Source organism: Aulonocara sp. 'chitande type north' Nkhata Bay, linkage group LG10, assembly GCF_057382095.1.
Source record: "Aulonocara sp. 'chitande type north' Nkhata Bay isolate Kocher_YH1m ecotype deep benthic linkage group LG10, A_spYH_male_GT1.1, whole genome shotgun sequence".
In the NCBI taxonomy this organism is placed as follows: Eukaryota; Metazoa; Chordata; class Actinopteri; order Cichliformes; family Cichlidae; genus Aulonocara; species Aulonocara sp. 'chitande type north' Nkhata Bay.
The window spans coordinates 12886253-12909426 of record NC_141353.1 but is presented as its reverse complement, the minus strand read 5'-3'; the positions used below and the strand labels follow the sequence as shown (position 1 = coordinate 12909426).

General features: G+C 40.1%; 1 protein-coding gene across 1 annotated transcript in view; it reads right to left on the bottom strand.

The window, feature by feature from the left end:
• LOC147320357 (polypeptide N-acetylgalactosaminyltransferase 10-like) overlaps positions 1-23174 on the bottom strand; it is a 124161-nt gene that overhangs the window by 25712 nt on the left and 75275 nt on the right. The window contains exons 5-7 of the mRNA XM_086308265.1: positions 18951-19136; positions 14621-14804; positions 2679-2796 (exon numbers count right to left, since the gene is read on the bottom strand). Coding sequence (XP_086164391.1) covers positions 2679-2796; positions 14621-14804; positions 18951-19136 — 488 coding nt within the window. The remainder of the gene's footprint in view (positions 1-2678; positions 2797-14620; positions 14805-18950; positions 19137-23174) is intronic.

Below are 23174 nucleotides of genomic sequence, written 5' to 3'. Positions count from 1 at the left end.
TCCGTGCCACAAAAAAGGTTGTGGACCGCTGGTTTACAAAATTATTACCACCATCTAAAATGTATGCCACGGTTGTCCTAAACTAACAATATTGCTCTTTACTAATCCAGCAGTTTGCAAAAGCTCAAAATTGTTGTTATCCATGAATTTGACCAGATTAGTTATTTACTCATCTAAAAATCAGTTTTAGTAGATTACGCTTGATTAATTTCCAACTTCTCAGAGACATCCAGTATGCTGGCTCAAGTTTAGTTACAAGAATATGAACTCAGTTGGTTTTATATAATAAATAGTAACAATTTTAGTCTTAAACATGTTTGAAATATTTCTGTATAGTATACTAACTAATAGTGTTCCCTTGTTTTTATGACAGATGCTCTAATAAATTTGTAAATCTATGTATATAATGATGTAAAAAATATATATTTTTTTCCCTTTGGTCATAAATGTTGCCTATGTGAAAGTAAAACTTTTCACATAGGCAACATTTCATGCAAGGCATACGTTAAAATTTCTCTTATTCCGTATCAATAGCAAAATGGCATTATGTTAATATGAAGAGGCAGTCACAAGTAAAACTGTTTTGATGGAAAATTAGATTTAGGTGTTCAATTTGTATAAACAACAATGCCTCTGTGCTGGAAATTTCACTCTAAGGAACAATCGCAGTACTATCACACAGGAGCATATGTCCAATTTCATCAAACTACACAGCAGTGGCCTTTGTGTCTAATTGAGTGAGACGACAAAAGTCCTTACTCATTCAAACCAGAATTCAATTATTGTGACGGGCCGTTTTGTCTGTCCGGCGCACGCAGAGAGGAGGGGGAGACCACTGCTTAACATACTGGCCAAGTCGCAAGCAGTTATGGCTGTGTTGTAGAATAATTCATGGTGAAGTACCAGACAAAAACATAATCTAATAGGGACTTCTGAGTATGATTAATGTGGAGAGTCGTAGATGCAACAGATTATATTTGGCTCATGAGTTGAAACCACAATGAGGGAAGCACCATTTGCTTTACAAGTCTTTTAGCTGCTTAGTTAAAGAGATACGGGGAAAACCAAAGAGAGGGAAGCACATGGGACCAAAATTCTTTAAAAGCTGTTTAATGTCAAAATATAGTAATGCTGAGCATATGAGCATTAAAATCAGTAAGCGCTTATTAAGAAGGAGGTGGTTCAGGAAAAATGAAAAATGTTTCATTTACTCCTGCACTTAGCAACAAGACCTCTTTTCTTAATAGCTTTACAGCAATTTAAGTTGTGCAACTATCTTCTCCTCATCCAGGTCTGCCCATTTCTATTGCAGTCTTTATTTAGTCCAGTTGCTTTCTAATGCATTCTAACCTGTTCTCGCCTCTTTTCTCTTCACAAGCTCTCTCCTTCGTCTCTTTTCCTGACATTGACATCTCTTGAAGTGACTGTAACCAATTCTCAATTTAGTGACAATGACGTGGTCTTTCCTGTTGATTCTGATATTATCCCCCCCACCCTCTCCTTTTGTTGCACCTTGCCATTACTGTTCCCATTTCCTCTGAACACTCTGCTCTCTGATTTTCATCAAATTTGACAATATCTCCATGAACACGTATTCTCTCCTGACAGCCTCTTTTTTCCAGTGTGTCTGCTTTCTGAGTATGTCAGTACTCACATGAACTTCAAATTTTTCCCCTTCACAGGCTAACCTTGAATCAGTAAACAGTATTTCATATACTTGTTGGTGATTTTGGGCTTATTCGGCTTTAATCTTTGACAGCAACACTGAGTCACTGCAGATGACTATACTTTCTACCACTTCCTCTGCCCACTCTCAGTGCTAGAGGATGTGCAAAAAGCTAGACAGCATACAGTCTAACTGTTGTTTTCTTACTGACCCCAGTCTCCTGAATCACCACTGCTTCCTGCTAATGGATGATTTGACTTGTCTGTTAAAAACTGGCAGGTCAAAGGAATTCCACAAGAAAACCATAAAAGTTCTGAGGCGCTCTGACAGCAAGCATTTTGGGTCCTCTTAGAAGCGTGATCATCTTTATCCTATGACGAAACAGGACACAGGTAATCCGAGGGCACCAGGGCTCACTGGATGGCTTGAGGTTTATGAAATGATGTGAATTATGCAATTTGACCTTCATGGTCTCTAAATCTCAACCCAGCTGAATGCATAAGGGAGATTTTGCACCAAAATACTAGAGAATGATTCAACACTGTAATCTCAATTTCAAATGAATTTCTTTGCCAAGAATGATGTCATCACTTCTATACAGTTTTATTATGACTTATTAGTCATGTGACTTTTGGATACAAATTTTTAAATAATAGGAAAAAAGCAATTTTTACAAGATCATGAGTCAGTGACAAGCATGACTGAGGTTTCAGTGCTGTCATTTTCTGCTTACACACACACACACACACACACACACACACACACACACACACACACACACACACACACACACACACACACACACTTCATAACCCTGGGTTTAGTATATTCAGTACCAAACTGAAATGCCTGAATCCAAACATTAAACCAGGACCAACACGTCTTGGGAATCAAGTCAGCTTTCTTCACGGACGTCAAAGTGATTTTATTGATTATTTTCGACGCTACACTGCACTTGTGTGCACTCTTCTCTCTTTTTAAATTGTTTTGTTTGTTTGTTTGTTTTTTTTACCTTGAAGGATATCTCGTACTGCTCCCCTCCCCAAATCTCTAGACCGGTGTCGTATCCCCCGAGCTCCCAGAACCACTTCCTGTCGACAGCAAACAGTCCACCTGCCATCACTGGAGACCTAAAAGACACAAAGGCACAGTTGAGCATATATTGGAATACAACAGGAAGTATTAAAATGACTTCAAATCTTCCAGGCTAGCCACACACATAAAGTGCCAGGTTTGAACATCCCGTGACTTGCTAAATGCACACAGGATTAAATAAACAGAAAAGTGTGTTAGAGAATTCCGGCTCTATCCCACTCCAGAGCTGTGTTTTTCACATCCCCACGTGTGTGTGGCAACCCAGTGACACTCTTCACAGCACAAAACCAATTAACCCATCTGAACCAGTGAGAATACTGACTGGGATGACAAGCTCAGCAGTGCCAAACAACATAATAGTCCTCAGCTCAGAGTGCAGTGGGAGCTTCTCCCTGCAGCAGAACTGAACGTAAAATATCGAACAGCTTCTCATCAGGACACCGACAACAACAAGAGGAAAACGGGAGGAGCAGGCGGGCAGAGAAAGAAAAGTTTTATCCACGGGGAATATTCTGTATTGAACTATGAAATAATGCAAGACAGATGAGAACATAACCTCACAGAGAGCCTTATAAATCCAAGAAAAGCCTCGTTTCCTTCTATTTCCTGAAACATTACAAGGCATTTGTGCCCAGAGTTATTATCTAGTGATACACTAGTGCTCAGAATTTCAGAGCTTTATTTTTATTTTAATCTAAATTGTAGCAGTATGGGAATTAATAGCAAAGGGTATAAAAGGAAAATAAATTTGAGGACTACAGAATTAATTTTCCAATCATTCTCATGTTGAAACACCACGTTTGTCTTTGTTGCAACCAAGGTGGATACTATTGTTAGTGAATTATGAGTCTAGAGCGGTTAGCATGGATGATATGATGGGCTTGGACCATAATCTCAGGTCCCATCAGTGTTCAGAGAGATCGCTTGCCAACTTTGGCTTTTTTCCCCTTAAATTAATCATTAAATCAAAGAAATTTCACATGGAAGTTAATCTGCCTCTTACCAGCAGCACTTTTCCATTTTTTTACCGTTAGTCCAAGTATGTATTATGGTGGTAACGGTGAATATAAACCGTAATGCGTAACTGCTCCTTAACAACCAGCTTTGTGATCGTAGTGATAAAAACTAAAATGGAAACGAGACTGAGCCTAAATCACACATTAAGCGTCGTAAAGGCCATAAAAACATGAGCTGAGGTCGCTGCTCTTGTTTTCCCCTGCCTACGTTTGTTCTGATAAAGCGCGGCTTTCTGCAACAGTTTGAATAATTCTTTCACACAGGCATACTTGACCTGTCTGACCAGATAACTGTGCTTGTGCAGTTCATTGTCCATAACTGGTGACTGCTGTATGCTGGAGGAAACAAAGTGAAGCAAACAAAGCTGCCGCGCACGCACACGCGCACACACAATCTGCTTCCCTGGAATAGCGCAAAGTGAAATGCACCAGACAGACTTTCATCACAGGACAAAGGGTGAACAACAGTAGCTGCAGGGGCACAGAGAAACAGTGCTGCATGTCTGTGTGTGAGTGCTGATGGTGGGTATGGTCAGCAGACTGTGTGAGTTTAGCAAAGAGAGCGTAGACACTGCGTGGGCACTGATTTATGGGGTGGTGATTGTTAGCTCTTGTTCACCGGAGGGAGAAAACACAAACACTCTTCCCAGAGTTGCGTGGAAGGAAACCCAGCGGCTTTTGGGAATGACAGCACTGACATCTCGCAAGCTAGTCAATATGAAGATCGCTTAACCACAAGTTAAAGTTTAATCTGGCAGGGTAACAACCACATGTATGTTCAACTATACTGATAACAAGCATAAAACATAATAAAACAATTATTGATTTTGCCTGGGAGCCAGTTGCACTCCACTGTACGCCAGGCCAGGCGACATCATCTCAGGTGCAGATGCTTTAAAATGCTTCAGGTGATGGAAACAAACCATGTCCCATTCAAGATAGTCTCATCTATTCCATTCGTATCAATTAGCTTGACTAGGTCAATGGATCAGCAGCTTTTGATTGTTTCAATTGCAGCCTCCCCCTCAAGAACTGGTCATTGACTTCACAGTCAATTATAATTTGTAGTGTATGGTAGGACTGGGCGATATATAGAGGTTTTTTAAAAAATATCGATATATGAATTTTGGGTCATATTGCCCAGCCCTAGTGTATGGTATTAATGACTGCACCTGTACAGCCTCTAATGTTTGGAATTGAGTTTTAATGGCTTGATTTGTTTAGATTTTGTCCAATGTCATGGTGGACTGACTTGACAGTACATTGTCTTTGTCTATGAGATCAAAAAGCTGTTTTTGGACTGTAGGATATTATTATACATTGCTAAATCTTTGATTCATATAAAATTAAATTGAAAACAAAATCCACATTTGGTTAGCATCATCAGATATACTGCACACCAAAGAAAAACAGGGCATTTCACTTAATTCTATACGCAATTTTGAATACATCTGACATATTATTCTATGCATGAATGTCCAATTAATACCTGTATTATAAAACTGAATTCAGCTTCCGTATCTGTCAGATTCTGTGGAACCTCTAATTCATCATTTCGTGGTCATTTGTCGTGTTTGTTTCTCACAAATAACTGAACACACACGTGAACATTCACAAAGACCTCTTGAAAACAATGAATTCCATTCTCTTTCAAACAGGGAGCCACTACTCAAAGCCAGAAAAAACCCTGTTGCTGCAAAACACTTAATTTAAAATGATAATGAGTTGACTCAGTCACTACTCACACTGCTGCTCCTGAGTTGCTTAGCAACTACTTTGTTTTGCCGCTGTGCAGAAAAAAAAATCTGTTTGTGGAAGGAAAAAAAAACCGTTTTGGGAGGACATATTTAATTCATTTTATTCAGGCATATAATTTAATCAGCGTTTCGTATACACAGTACTGTGCAAAAGTCTTGAGATGCCCCTCATTTCTTTATATTTTGCTAGAGAAATGAAAAATGCATGCAGTGATTAACTGAAACATAAATCACTTCAGTAACACAGTATATTGGGCAAACAGGACTTTTTCAGTTCTTATGAGCTTTAAAGTCAACACAATACTCTAGCAGCCCATCATGGCTGAGGGCTGAAAAATGAAGTCAGTGACAGTTACTGGTTGGTCTCCAAATGGTATTACATGGAGTATTCACATTTCCATCAGCTTTGACAAGACCCCCAACACCAGTGGCTGAAATGAATTTATGAATTTATGACTCTGACTTTGGCGTTCCCGAATTAGTTCCTCTATTCAGCACCACCTGTGTCAAAGTTATCTGTATCTCTAAAGCCAAACTAAACATCTCATTCATTGAAACATGGGATTAACAATTGTGGGTTTACAGTTAGGTGCCTTGACTATTTGGCAGTGTTGGGCAAGTTACTTTGAAAAAGTACCATATTTCCTGGACTACAAAGCGCACCTGAATATTAGCCGCACAAGCTAAAATCAGGGGAAAATCCTGTTTTGTACATACATTAGCCGCACCTGACTAAAAGCCGCAGGTGTTTCAATGTTGACTTATCATATGTAAGAGAATAGGGCTGGGCCATATTATACCGTTCACGGTAATACCGGTATAATGTTAGGCAACGATAGGAAAATGAAATATCGCGATAGAATGGGAGTAAAACGCGCATGCGCAGTGCCTTTGTTTTCATACGCACATGGCCGATTGTTGAGTGAAACAGATGAACCAGAATTGGTTTGTAAAAATGGTGCAACTTCCGTGATGTGGAACTGGTTTGGTGTTTGTCCGTCAGATACACGACAAAGCACATTTTTTGCAGAACATGCAAGCGGCCGTTGTTATTGTCATATTTGTCGGACTAAGATGCTCTTAAATCTGGGAGTAATCTGGGTCCTAAACTCCGTATGCTTCAGGTCAAACAACACTGCAGCATCACTTAGAGTTAAAAACTGTATAAATTCTTTCATCTTTAATAAAACGATCAGCATTGCTGCTTTACCAGGTGTAACTATAAAGTTTAACTTCCAGGCATCCATGAAAACAAAAGTTATTACATTTAACGGAGTTAGAAGTTAGCAGGAAGCTAGCGGAAGTTAGCTCGCTAGTTTCGCTAGTTACCTAAGCATGATATTGCATGTTCTGACTGAGAGATTTCTGAAAAAAATCAAACGTACAGCTCTGCTATCACTTCCAACATAAATGAAGACAGGAAACTAAACAGCAGTGACGTTTGTAGGGTTACTGAAGTTGGGCTAGCTGGTATATAATGATGTGCTACGTGATCGCTAGCGACACAGCTATGTTAGCATAACATAAACAGTGAAGCTGGAGGACGAACACTAACACTTTTCCACTTATAAAAGTTAACGTTAAAGTTCCTGATAGTTAGAGACAAATGCAATCGCATGGCAGGATGCTGTAAACGGACCAAACTTCAGTCAGGAGAACAACTGAGATAATCCATCCACAATACGAGGTTAGTCATTAATATACTGCAACAACATGGGAATAGAGCAGCTGCCAGAGAATTCAACATTAATGAATCAATGGTACAGAAGTGGAGGAAGCAAGAAGAATGAGTTTAATAAAGTTTGATTTATCTGACTGCTTTGTTTCGCTTAATGTGCCTTATAATCCTGTGCACCTTATGGTCCGAAAAATACGTACTGCACACTGCAGTTTAATGTTGCAAAGCACCTCTTTTTAACTTCAGTGGATATTATACATGGTTATGCTTCAGGATGTGTCAGCCCATTTCTACTGGAAATGCCTTTTGGTTAAACTTTCAGCAAGGAATTTGCATTTGCACTGTTTCATTTTTATAAAGCTTTAATGTACATAAAAACCAGCTTCTTGTTTAAGTGAAAATAAATGGAAGATTGTTTTTTTGCGCTAGTAATGTTGTGGAGTTGTATTTTGTCTCGCATCAATTATATCGTTGGTTATATCGTTATCGCAAATTTTCAAATATATATCGTGATAAATATTTTTGGCCATATCGCCCTGCTCTATAAGAGAATATGCACAAAGCGAATTGTCAGGAAAGAGATGGCTGTTTGGAGACACCCCTTTTATTAATATTTTGAAAATCAAGTTATGGGTACATATTTGCATAACTTTTCAGGTATATGTACAAGTAGCAGTAATTACAAGTACGAAACATGTACTGTGCTTCATGAATGAGTAACAAATGTAGTACATAACAATAACCTACAGCACACCAGAAAAATAGATTCAGACTACCTTTTAGGCTCAGTTGCAGTGACACAGCTTTAACAAGAAGAAAAGTCAGTCATTCACCACCATCTTCCTGCCCACTAAAACCACCAAAGTCCTCTTCTCCAGTGTTGGATATGAACAGGCTCAGGGTGGCTTCGTCATCCACTCTCAGCTTCTTTCCTTCGCTGTCACTTTCAAAACCAAAGAAATCCTCGTTGTCAGTGTCAGAGTCGAACACCCTCTGAAGGGCCGTGGCGGTGTCCTCCTCTCCATCATGCAGCAGTCCAGCCCTTCGAAATCCGTTGGTGATCGTGGATGTTTTCACACTTTTCCACGCTGTCAGAATCCACCGGTGGAGTTGAGCATAACTTGCTTTTTGCAAGTTTATCGCGCTACTTGTACGGCACTATGTTGGCTGGCGGATGGACATGTGACCAACATACCTCTCTTGAACCCGATACTGTGTGTCTGATCACATGCCCTTCCGCCAGGCAACGTAGTGCCGTACAACAGCGGAACAAACAAAACAAGTCGTCTTACGATATGACAAAAATCATGGATAATCCATAGAAAAGCCGCACCTGACTAAAAGCCGCAGGGTTCAAAGCTTGTGCAAAAAGTAGCGGCTTATAGCCCGACAATTACGGTAATTAATTATAGTTACTAGTTACTTCTTCAAGAAAAGTAACTGAGTTAGTAACTGATTTACAAGATTCTAAAAGTAATTAATTACTTGAAAAGTAACGTTTGCGTTACTTAAAAAAAAAAAAAATCTATATCTATCTATCTCTATATATATATATATATATATATATATATATATATATATATATATATATATATATATATATATATATATATATATATATATATATATATATATATATATCTATCTATCTATCTATCTATCTATCTATATATATATATATATATATATATATATATATCTATCTATCTATCTATCTATATATCTGGGGTCCAGGGTATAATTGGCCATTTTTGACTACTTATGATTTTCCCTCTACATTTCACCTTTAAAAACTATTTACTTTCCCTTGTTTGGTATCATTCTTTTCAGCACAACCTCACGTGTCTGAATTTACAGTTATGTTTTCATTTTGACAAACTGTATTAACACAATTGATCTAGAAATCACACAAAAAACATAAAATCCGAGTAGAAAAAGTTATATTTTTTACTGTGACAACCACAAACATGTTTAATGGATCATATTTCATAACTTTAAATGCAAATATAAATTGTCAATTTCAAAATCCTATGCACAAGTTTTGCAAACAACAAAGTTATTTGCAGCCATTTACCTTTGACCTTTTTTTTTTATAACCATTTCAAACCATTTACAGAACAATCAGCTGTTCTGCATTCAATAAGATGCCACACAAATTATTTGTGCCACTTCAAAAAAATAATTTGTCCACTATAAAGGAGAACATCACAGCCTGATACCTGCAGGTCTGACAGCAGCAGGTGTATCACTCCTGTTTCTACCTGCAGACAGCAGTCGCCTCATTGTTCTGATGCAACACAAAACTATCCACAACACTACAAGACATCACAGTAACTACACACTCCAAACACGCTGAACATCACAAATCTCTCACATCTCAAAACTCGCTCTCTCTCTTTTTCTGCTGTCTTTATCTCTCTCTCTCTCTCACCTTGTTGCTTTGTCATCTTAAAGTGGTCATGTGATTGGCTTACCACAACTACTTTATTCTTCCTCAGACAAACAGCAGCACTCATGCGATTGTTTTGCCCCTTTAGCCCCAGGTGTTGTGCCAAAAAGTGATCGTCTACCAGACAGTGATTGCCGCCCGCGGGAGCGCGCGCAGCTGCTTAAAGCTGTAGCGCCCAGATTACTTACAGCTACTTCCGTGCAACTGATATAAACTGCAGTAAGCTGAACACAGCTTCAACCGTCTGTTTGTTGAAAAATAGTAACGCGACCGCACCGCATTTTCTTGTTAGTAACGGTAACGGCGTTGTAACAACAGGAATAGTAATTCTTTAGATTACTCCTTACTGAAAAAAAGCAACACCGTTAATCCCATCACTGCTCTTAGTACTGTGGTTTTTAGAGGAGTAGCAACTGTGCAGAACCACAGTTAACGTCATTATTTTTGGGTCAATGTGTCTCTCCATAACATGGTTCTTCTATAGTGAGGATAAAGTACAAGAAAGGGGGGACAAAAATACCCCAATCTCTTGATAATAACCACAAAATAAACAAAAATATATTCTGATCCATTTCCAGATCAATCACTACCTGAAAGGTCTTTAAGTATCTCATGCTTTACCTGACTCGGTCAACCTTTTAAGATGGATGAAGTGGATAGCCAGCACTACTGAAGATCCTCTTTGCTTTTGTAATGTGGGTCCGTCTTCGCCTTGTCAACGTAATTCAGTGTTGTAGCACACTAAAAACAATCTGTCCAGAGCGTGGGTCCCAGTCTCATGTGCAGACAGCACAGTCTATTTACTTTAAAAATGTCATTACTTTATATTGAACAGACACAAACACACACACAGTGAAAGTCTGCAGACCATCTGCTAGTACCAGGACCCCATACAGACTCTTTTTGATTACCTGTTCACCCACACTGTGAAGTGCAAGCTGAACATCGACCGGTGTGATGGTGGCCACAAATTTGTCCAGCCGGGTTTGCGAAACACTGCTGTAGTGTTTAAAGACGAGAACGGAAATTCCACCACTCTGAATGCCTGTAATTACCTTCCTACGCATGTCAACATTAAACTTTATTTCTTTTCAATAAAAGAAAATCACAATAGAAATGGAAATGGCAAATTGGATTTGCACAGTACAGACTTCAGCCCTCCGCCACAGAGCAGCTCTACTGAATTAATATTGACCGGCATCGACTAAAGTGACCTTAACAGGCCAGAAGCAGCAAGAAAATGCAATACCATAAGTAAAGTACTGGGCTCAACATGTACATTTGCCAGAATATAAAATCTCTGTACCCATTTGACTGCTGTCAGAGTAAATCAGATTGATGATACCACAACAATTATGTTTAAATTAAATCATGATTTCATAACCTTTAAGTTACATTTGATTTTGGCAAAGTTGTTAACAGCATTTGTCAGACCTGTGAAAATTATATTTATTGTCCTGTTAGTTTTGTACTTTTATTTATTGTTTTAACTGCAACTGATGAATGGTAAGTTTGCTCGTTTTAGACCATCTTCTCAGACAAAGTATCAATTCCTACAAAGGAACAGAATCTCTGGGTGTATTTGAGGTAAAGGACAGCATGGTCCAGGTCTTTCTAACAAACAACTGAGATTAAACTACAAATGCTCAAGTTGATATTCTCCATTTCAGTCTACTGACCTTGTTAGCCTGAGCTAACTGCTAAATGAAACTTAAAGAAGCAGAGAGAGAGACAGAGACAGAGAGCGGGGGGGGGGGGGGGGGGGACAAATGAAGGGAGTGTTGATGGCATTAACAAAAGGGACAGGGACAGTGACAGAGGCATGAGGACGGAGATAAAAATCATACTCCATTACCCTCAAACACACACGCACGCACACCTCCGAGATGGATTTTGCCAGCCCACCATGCCTCGTTCTCCACTGCTGCAATGTCAGAGTGAAAATGAAAATCTTTGCGACTCAAATTGGATTTGCACTGATGAAGGTCATTTCATTGGGTAAGAAGAGCAGACTAATTCACGAAATGAGGATTGATTCTGATTGTTCTGCAGCTCATTTCTTCTTTAGTTTCTTATCCTCCTGCATCACCGCCTGATCATGCCTACAGCATTTCCCCAGGATAGTCAAATATTCTCTGGCATCCAAACATAGACAAATGTCTAACTAATCCCTCAAAGCTCACAAATGGAGTGTTTGGCATCCCATGCAGTTATTTGGTTATTTATTTATTTATTTCAGCGTCCATTACTTAAAAGGTACAGAAAGGGGAAGAAAGTATGGCAAAAACCTATTAGGCTTCTTTGCAGAGAGGCAGTGTTGCCGGGGAATCAATTCAACAAAAGTGGCCTCAAGGCACTTTATATTGTAAGGTCAAAACATTCCAATAATATCCAATGACACTGTAAACACATTAATCTGTGACTGATCTTTGTTTAAAAGAAACTTTATAGACAACACTCAAATGGTTAACTACATGTGCAGCCAATCATTTAAACAAGAGACTCACAAATTATCAAAAAATAACAACACACACACAAAAATGTCTCAGCTCATTCTGTCCAACCAACAGCTTGAAACGTCAACATAAACAATTTAAAAAAAACTCCATATGAGGGACAACTGTAGTCACAATGATGTCACTCATTGGGTTGTGATGTTCACTTTCAGCATCGTGGTCATCACCAATATGTTTTTTGTTTGTTTTTTTAGGATCCTGCTTTTAAGGGAGAGGGTCGAGTGTAGAGCAGGGCGATATGACCAAAAATATTTATCACGATATACATTTGAAAATTTGCGATAACGATATAACTGACGATATAATTCACACTAGACAAAATACTTTACAACTCCTCAACTTTATTGGTGCAAAAAACAAAAACAAAACAAAAAACATCAATGTATTTTCACTTAAACAAGCAGCTGTTTTTTTTTTATGTGCATTAAAGTTATATAAAAATGTAACAGTGCAAATGCAAATTCCTTGCTGACAGTTTAACCAAAAGGCGTTTCCAGTGGAAACTGGCCGACATTTCCTCAGCATAACCATGTGTAATATGCACAAAACTTAAAAAGAGGTTATACACACACAATACGGTAACATTATGTTGAAGCACAGTACGTATCACTCCGCGAGGCGCCTGCCTATGACAGCCGTAATGCTCCGACAATTACGCCGCGGTGCGGCTTCGTAGCTCAGCAAAGTCCTACTGAAACATTTGACAGATTTTTGAGCGCCGTGTACATAAAATCGTTTCGAGGTCAGTAAACACAACCAGAGTTCATACATAAGGCACACGGGATTATAAGGGGCACTGTCGATTTTCAGAAAAATTAAAGGATTGATTTTAAGTGCGCCGTATTTTCCAAAAAAAATACGGTAACAACAACGGCCCGCTAGCATGCTCTACCAAAAATAGTGCTTTGTTGTGTATCTGACGGACGAAAGCTAAACCAGTTCCACACCACTGAAGTTGGAGCATTTTTACAAACCAATTCTGGTTCATCCGTTTCATTCAACGATCCACTTTCGCCCTTCTCATTCTCCATCGCCGCCATGCTTTTTCCGCCATGTGCGTATGAAAACAAAGGCACTGCGCCTGCGCGTTTTACCCATATTCTATCGCGATATTTCATTTTCTTATCTTTGCCCAACATTATACCGGTATTACCGTGAACAGTATGATATGGCCCAGCCCTAGTCGAGTGCCAGTTATCATCTAAGCTAGCAATGTCAATTAGTGCAAAGAGCACCCAGGCACCACATGGGTCCAACACAGACACCAATACCTGCTAATTACTGCAGGTACAAATAATTGGTTAGAATTTCACTCACCAAACCTGAAGCATAGACATTTTCAGTGGGTTTTTAGTACAATTAACCACACAGTGGGCTACATGATTTGCCAGACAACTGCATTACAAATGCTCCAAATAGCACAAACACAGTTGGAAGGTCCACTTCCAACTGTGTTTGTTGGAAGTGGACCTAATGACTTGAATAAGCTGAGCTGCAACCCAGCGAAGGCACCCGTCTCTCAATATCTCTATATGGCTGAGTTAGAAAAATAAATAAATGAATCACTTCCCATTTCATTTTTATAAAGTTTCGTCTTATTAGCTAGAGTTTGACTTAGTTTGAGGCCATTTGACAAACTGCATTTTTTGGAATTGTCATGCTGTATAAAACATGAGGTGACTGTGAAATGACCTAAATATCCACCGATCTCTAAATTGTTTTAACTCTAGAACTCACAGATCTACATAGATCTGTTTTTAAGCTATTGCTGCATAAAAGCTAATACAATAGCAGCTAAAAGTAAAGGTTAAGTAATTCCTTGAAGAGCTCTGCCCTAACTGAAGTAGCAAAATAATATAAAAATAGCTGAATGTCGCTCTTTTCCCACTCATAAACCCTACCTGACAAGAAAAACCAAGTAAGTCATAGTTCAGTGCTGCAACATAATCAGTCTTTTATAATGACATAGCTTTTGATATAGATATTGTACTGGCATTAAAAATCAGAGACAACATTTAAGACAGCGAGCTGGCAGCTTCACTTCACCGCCACACTCGTTCATTGAAATCCGAGAAAGCTTCCATTTCTCTGTACACTCTGGAATGTAAGACTGGGATTTTGGCATTTATCCACTTTGGAAATGGAATTCATTTTCATGTTTTGCAGCTTAATGGGGCAGTAGTCGAGTGCTTTAGTATCCATCCTATGCAACACTCAGGTGTAAACGCGTGTATGAGCATAGCAGTGCCAACAAAGACCTTCAGTGAATAAACACGGTGTGGTGTAAATCATTCAGAGGTGCACAGCTCAGACAAACCCAGTTGAAAAGCTTTAAGTCCCACTGGGGTCACCCATGGAACAGATGCATGCATTTAGTCAGGGCACAATCAGATAATGGGTATAAAAAAAAAAAAATCCCTAACCAAGTATCAGAGTCACTCACTCAAAGGGTTCACTGGGGTCGTCCTTCTGCAGCTCTGTGGGGATCGGGATCCGCTTGTAATACATTTCCCAGTCAAACGCCCCTCGCATGGCGTCGCCCGCCTGTGTTTCATAGCCAAAGCTGTCGTGGTCGATGACATCAATCATCGGGCATACGATAGTCTTCCTGTTCTGGGCGATTCGGTCTGAGAGGGACAGAAGGAGGCACACACGATGGCGAGCAGGTTATGACAACAGATGGTGCAGAAAAGTCGTTTCCAAGCTTTGTGGCTTTAGACCTTTTACAGCCAAGCAAAGCCTACTCACCCTCCTGTCCACAGACTGCAGGTTATGAGGGGTCGGTGGGCTGCTTAAACAACTGGTAAAACTGTGTGTGTGTGTGTGTGTGTGTGTGTGTGTGTGTGTGTGTGTGTGTGTGTGTGTGTGTGTGTGTACAAAATGAAAATTTGCTCCTGTGTTACAAACTGAAATGTATCAATCCTGACCATTTTTACCATGATTTATCTTTTACCATTGGTAAAAAACATGTTTTTAGGAACAAATAAAATGATTGATAATTTTTTACAAAATATTAATTTATTTTTCTACCATTTACTTTTACAGGAAAAAAGGTTAAAAGGTTTCAGTATAAATCAGTAACCATCGCCTCATATCTCTCAGCTCCATCTAGCTTAGATTTATTGCTTTGTGACTGGCTGAAATCTAATGGATGAATTATAACGCTCACTTATTTTACATGTGTCATTGTGTTGTCATTAGTTGTGTGCGCATAATCGAAGCAGCGTACAGATGTAAAAATGTCGTAAACCTGCGGTTTTTCTAGTCGTCAGTAAGGGAGCCACTCCTCTGACTACAGCAGGTTAGATCCCACAGGAGTCAGAAAATGACCCTACTTCTCATTTGAATGATATCAAACACTTTTCTGATAAGCACATTTACCATTTTAGCTCACACACCTCGGGTAGTTATAACAAACAGACCTGCCCTTCAGACAGCAATACACAGAGTAGAGGCACCTTAGATCAAATGCTGCTGGTCACATGATCACATTACATGGAAACCATATGCAGTCCAAGCCCATAGAATGAGTATTCTTTACTCATTCTAACTCATATCCTGGATTTCAAAATGTGATATGTATGCTTAAATGTCTGTGTGGGCTGGCATAAACATCGAGTGCTACAAGAAAGCATGATCAGGAAAGTTCAGCTGCTAATCACCAAGCGTATGAATCACACTGTGGCTTGCTTGAGTTATGCTGGCACTGAGCATGTACATCTCCCAAGGAGAGAACACTTTACTCTAACAATAAGAACACTTCTGGATTTACACTTTGGCTCCTAAAGGTCTCAATCAATAAATTGATGTTATTTTAGTTTTTTTTATGATCCCTTGTATTTTTATGTCTGGCTGGTTCAGCTTCTGGCTGTCTGTATACAATGATACAACCTTCATTTTTTATTTCATTTTTCATTTATTTTTTAGTGCTTTTACCCCCCAAGTGTTACATTTTTCTTTTTTGGATGAATTTATTTATTTACTTATTCAGAGATTCAATAATATTTCAGACAGTTAACAGTGTGTAATGCACCACCCACACATGACTTTGAGATGTTATTTATCTAGCAACTATGTAATATATGGGCTCTGAATGGACATCTTCACGTGATGAGCTCACATGACCAACAACATTCATTATCTGATGAAGAGCAGATGTGCTTGAAACATTAAAACAAACATGATGGTTGTTGTAATGAGGCAATGAAGAGTGAGAGCTGTTGTCTAATTTTTTGGCCCAGCAAATTTCCCACTTTTTGGTATATTTTATTCTATTTTTTAAAATCGTATTTAATAGATTTTTGGACACTTTTACACTTGTACAGCTGCTGTTATTGTGTATATACCGTATTTCCCGGACTACAAAGCGCACCTAAATATTAGCCGCACAAGCTAAAATCAGGGGAAAATCCTGTTTTGTACATACATTAGCCGCACCTGACTAAAAGCCGCAGGTGTTTCAATGTTGACTTATCATATGTAAGAGAATATGCACAAAGGGAATTGTCAGGAAAGAGATGGCTGTTTGGAGACATCACTTTTATTAATATTTTGAAAATCAAGTTATGGGTACATATTTGCACATGTAGTACATAACAGTAACCTACAGCACACCAGAAAAATAGATTCAGACTACCTTTTAGGCTCAGGTGCAGTGACACGGCTTTAACAAGAAGAAAAGTCAGTCATTCACCATCTTTCTCTTCTTCCTGCGCACTAAAACCACCAAAGTCCTCTTCTCCAATGTCGGATACAAACAGGCTCAGGATGGCTTCATCATCCACTCTCAGCTTCTTTCCTTCGTTGTCACTTTCAAAACCAAAGAAATCCTCGTTGTCAGTGTCAGAGTCGAACACCCTCTGAAGGGCCGTGGCGGTGTCCTCCTCTCCATCATGCAGCAGTCCAGCCCTTCAAAATCCGTTGGTGATCGTGGATGTTTTCACACTTTTCCACGCTGTCAGAATCCACCGGTGGAGTTGGGCATAACTTGCTTTTTGGGCATAACTTGCAAGTTTATCGCCGCTCATCATCCACAACTCCCGCTGAACGCGTACCGCTACTTTGAAGTTTGTTTTTCGCGCTACTTCGTACGGCACTACGTTGCCTGGCGGACGGACATGTGACTAACATACCACTCTTGAACCCCGATCCTTCCGCCAGGCAACGTAGTGCCGTACAACAGCGGAACACACAAAACAAATCGTCTTACGATATGACAAAAATCATGGACAATCCATAGAAAAGCCGCACCTGACTAAAAGCCGCAGGGTTCAAAGCTTGTGCAAAAAGTAGCGGCTTATAGCCCGACAATTACGAGATATATATATATATATATCTCCATCCATAGGTCCCTCATCCTATGATGGCCCCAACTGACCGAGTGCTCAGTGAATACCTCAGGCAGCAGAAACCCAAGAAAGAGGATGGAGACGAGGAACCATCATGGAAGGACAGGCCCCTGCACGGTATGTACCACCGGCAGATAGAGGAGGTGGCTGATATCCAGAAATCCTACCAGTGGCTGGACAAAGCTGGACTGAAAGACAGCACAGAGGCACTAATCATGGCAGCACAAGAACAAGCTCTGAGCACAAGATCCATAGAGGCTGGGGTCTATCACACCAGGCAAGACCCCAGGTGCAGGCTGTGTAAAGATGCCCCAGAGACAATCCAGCACATAACAGCAGGGTGCAAGATGCTAGCAGGCAAGGCATACATGGAACGCCATAACCAAGTGGCCGGCATAGTGTACAGGAACATCTGTGCTGAGTACAACCTGGAAGTCCCGAGGTCAAAATGGGAGATGCCCCCAAGGGTGGTGGAGAATGACCGAGCTAAGATCCTGTGGGACTTCCAGATACAGACGGACAAAATGGTGGTGGCTAACCAACCGGACATAGTGGTGGTAGACAAACAGAAGAAGACGGCCGTAGTGATCGATGTAGCGGTTCCGAATGACAGCAATATCAGGAAGAAGGAACACGAGAAGCTGGATAAATACCAAGGGCTCAGAGAAGAGCTCGAGAGGATGTGGAGGGTGAAGGTAACGGTGGTCCCCGTGGTAATTGGAGCACTAGGTGCGGTGACTCCCAAGCTAGGCGAGTGGCTCCAGCAGATCCCGGGAATAACATCGGAGATCTCTGTCCAGAAGAGCGCAGTCCTGGGAACAGCTAAGATACTGCGCAGGACCCTCAAGCTCCCAGGCCTCTGGTAGAGGACCCGAGCTTGAAGGATAAACCGCCCGCAGGGGCGTGCTGGGTGTTTTTTTTTATATATATATTTTATATTTATTTATTTATATTTCTTCATACATTCTTATATAGTTCTATGCTGTGTATTGTGTATTTTGTTGTACAGTTATTTTATTTTCAACTTTAATTTATATATTTTATCTTATTCTTTCCCAGTTAAATTTACCCTTCATTCTAAATTGTGTTGTACAGTTATTTCATTTTTAACCTTAATTTATATTTTATTCCTTCCTAGTTAAATTTACCCTTTTTAATTTTTCATATTTATTTCCTCTTATTCATAGCCTTTTCCTTTTTTTAGGTCACGGGCAGTTGTCTAAGCATTTCACTGCATATCGTACTGTGTATGACTGTGTACGTGACAAATAAAATTTGAATTTGAATTTTTATTTTTCCCCAAAATGAGTTTAACGTCACACGTAAAGAGCAGCCATCACTAAGGTTATGACCTAGGTACACAGTGCAGGCCGGTTGAGGATCGGGCTCATGTTAAGGGTCATGGCTCAATAATGAAGTCCTCACCCAGCAGTGGAGGCAGCCAGTTCACATTGGCTTCACAGTGCGAGTCTAGGAAGGTGAGGACTTCTCCTTTAGCAGCAGCTGCTCCAAGCAGGCGAGTCCGGATCAGACCCTCCCTCTTCTTGGTCCTCAGGATGCGAACCTTTGGCAGCCGTACCATGTACTCCTCTAGTGCCACCTTAAGGTGTTCTGAAGAGACAACATGAGAGAGAGCATAATTTAAAGAGTGGAAAAAAAATGCCATAATGGTATAGAGAGGATCAATATCATACCTTGTTAATGCGTGCAGGTAAATACGGATCTACTGGCATGAACTGCTTCAGAAAACTGTCCACAAATAGGAAACCCTCACAACAAAAATGCTCTTCAAAAAACATGAAAAGAAAACTAACCCATTAGCTGTCACCATCAAACACGACATCTGCTGCTGCCACATGCTCCACACTGAAATGTCCCCCTTAAGGCCTCTACATCATAACGTACTTTCACCCATACAGAGAAAAACTTTATATTACTTACTTTTCTACACTCACTGACTTTTTTTTCCTTTTTTTTATATCTGCAGTCATTAGACAGAATGTTACCCTCAAGAGGAAGAAACCAACTGCGAGGAATGAAAAAGGAATTAAATCAGCCCCTCTAATGTGCGGTCATAAAGGCTTTTGGCAAGAAATAAAAAAAATTAAAAAAACAAAAACAAAAAACACAAAACAAAAAGAAAAACAGTGCTGCTGCCAAAATTGTGATGATGTTCATTCTACCCAAAACTCATAATGTCCCATTATGGACCCTTTTCCCAACAACAATCACTTCACTGAGTAAATTACACGATCAAAGTGTTTTATTAAAGTTCATGTCTGAGCCACTGGTCCTATGCATGGCAGCTGTGCCATTTTCCCGTGTTTCTCTAGCAGCAGTGACAGTAAATCTCAACCCAGAGTGAGGTGTCAGTCAAATGGTCAGTTCCATCGCCTAAAATGGCAAATACACTGGAACAGGGTGGATGTTGTGTGTGTGTGTGTGTGTGTGTGTGTGTGTGTGTGTGTGTGTGTGTGTGTGTGTGTGTGTGTGTGTGTGTGTGTGTGTGTGTCGGGGGGGGGGGGGGGGGGAGATCTATATATATGGCGACATATATATAATGACAGGGCAACTTGAAAGCGTCAATCAATCAGAGACTGGGCTTATACATGCACATTTTCTCCAATCTTTCATCACAGCTCGTCTTTGACAGAAATCAATCCTGCTCTAAATGGAGCCTTTAAGTCTTTCTGCTCAAACGCCCAGTCAGCTGTGACAGGTCAATAAATATAAAAATAAGTCACACTTAAAGCCATGTTTCAATGGCCATCTGTCTAGTGTTAATGTTTCTAAAGCTGTCAACCATTGCAGAGAAAAACCCAGAAAGTCCAGTGTTGTAGTAGAAAACTGAATGTACTCCACCTCAATCCATCCATCCATCGCTTTTCACTTTCTGTTTAAATATTCAGTAACCACCAAAAAAATCATTTGCACATAACACCACCTCAAAAGGGGAACATCTTGATAAGACGCTATATGTTACAAACCAACTGGACGTGAATGGTCGCAGTTATAATGTTATCCACTGTGAGCAAAGACAAAACAGATGCACTGGAAAAGCAAACCACACAAATTGTGCTTCCTAAATAGTCTCCAACAGACAGACATGACTCAGCACTGTCTTTTAATCCATCTGTCTACTGTTAGACAAATGATTTAATTGCCTCCAAATCTGACGTCTACAGTGACTCTGCAGAGGATCATGTTCCAGCTCACCAAACAGTCAAACTACAGCGCCAGAAAACAAAAACGCAACAAATGTCACATCAAGTCTCTTTGAGCACATGGTTTGAGGTCAAAAATCATTTGCAGAGGCTTGGGTTTTTTGAAGAAGAAGAAAGACGTCATGATCAAAGTGTGCCTTCACCATTCTAAGGTACTGACCAACTCAATTAAAAATGTATTTATTTAGTGCTAACTCACAATATATTAGGACACATTACATTATAAAGTTAAGACCTTGCAAACCCAACAAACTCTGCTTTCATTGAACAATATCCATGCTGCAATCTCTGGGGCTAAAAAAAAGAAGCCTGCACAGAAGTATCAAACACAGCAAAGATGGGTTGTGTTTCCATTCTGTTAAGTTAGAGTCTACCATTTTATTAGCACTAATAGTTTCTCAACACCAATTAACAGAGTAAAACATGTGTTTCTGTGAATTGTTCATACAAGTTTCATGTGCAAATACCTATCCAAGCTCATCATTTTGGTACTTCACCCTCTTGTCCAAACATGGTAGCTTCCAGCTCCCCAAAAAGCTAACACAGAACTAACTAACATAGAAGGGACACCATTGAGGCTTCAAGCAAAATTTTTGCAGGCACATCACAAGCCCATCACTATATCGCCTCTATTTAAAGAAGTCTAAATCATTCATAGTAATACACGAATGAGGTCCAGTGTGACTCAGACAAATAAATGTGCCTCATTGTACCATTTTTTCTTCTCTTTTGCACCTCTTCTCTGCATCAACATCAAAAATGTGAACAAGAACATTTCTCAGGACTACAAAAAGAGAACATTATATACAAAATAAAGGAAGATACGCTTTACATTAAAATATTACCTCTGTCAGTGTTCCTCCTTACAAATGGCCCACTGTCACAAAGGAGCTCCCTCTAACACGTCCACTAATTGGATTTTGAATATCAGAAGGGTAGAAGGAGGAAAGGCGGCAGTCCTTTTACACCTTCAAACTGTAATCTGCAGCTGCTCAAATGACTGACAGTGTCTTTATCTCTGCACTCAGTTGTTTCTTTCCAGCTGTAATTCTTTCACTTTTTGTTCTACCTTTGTTGCTTCACTTCCCAACCTTCATCCCTCATTCCGCTCGTCTCTGTTCTGATGCTGCTTGGCAGCCATTGCCTCTTGGAGAGGTACTCCTAATCCCAACAGACATCAGAGGCACTGAAAATGGGAGAACTGGCCAAAACCAACAAACCAGACGCCAGCTGGTCCTCCGATTTGTCTCCATCCTCACACTTTCCCTTCATCCTTTTTTTTTTTTTAACTTTCATTAACTTTTTAATGAAACTGAGGCTAAGAAGATGACAGCTCATGACTTGAAGCCTAACACCAAAATTCACCATCATTTCCCAGCTAGTCCAAAGAGACAGGACCTGGTCCAAACACTCCCCAATCAGACATTATTAAAGCAAAGCAAAGCGAATTAGACAACAGCAGTAATCAAGACCAGAGTGAGAGGTGCTGTCTATCAAACTGTCACAGAGGTCTCCGCTACGTAATCCTGAAGGCCTCAATTGAGATGCAGCCCGCCTCAAGTGGTCTGGCTCTAATTAGCCCTATCCAATTTGAAATATTAAAAAAAATACTTTAAAGCCAGGAAATAATTTATTTAGCAAAGTGATAATGAAATACAACTTTCTGTCTCTCCCTGTTGGTCCTGTGATAGACCGACAACCCGACGTGCCCCACTTCTCAATCCAATTAAAACTGGCATAAGTTCTGATAGTTGGAAAAGTTCTGAAAGCACTTGCCTAACATTGGGTTGTTTCCTTATACGCCACCAAAATGCCTCTGACCTGTCTGGGGCATTACAACAGGACCTTTGGGGATATCCTGTGGTGTTTGTAACCAAAATGCTGGCAGTAGCTCCTGTGGGACATGTGGGCTGTGGGCTGCAGCCTCTATGGAGGAGGCTAGGTCCACTGAATGCTGCCAATTCTAGATTGGATTGGGATCTGGGGAGGCGGGAGGCTGGAGGTTGGGTCAGTGCCTTGGGCTCATTGTCATGTTTCTTCAGCTGTTCCCGGGCAGTTTGTTTTGTGGCAGAACATAATGTCCTGCTGGGGGAAGCCAATGACACTGAGGAGTGTACAATAGCCTTTAGCTAGGTTGTACATGCCTAGGTAACCTCAAAATGCATGACATATCACAGCCCAAAGACTCACAGGAGGCTATTGCATGATCAATGTTATTCACTTCACCTGTCAGAGGTTTTAATGTTGTGGCTGACAAATATGTATGTAGTGAGATAAAATATAAGCACTGTTGTTCTCCCTCCTGATGACTTATGTGCCTTTAACATAATCTTGTGACACAGATATACATACATCTCCATGGATGTATCACCAGTTACTGGTGGTTGGACGGATTATGGTTGGTTGGAAATTTTTTTGAGGGGGG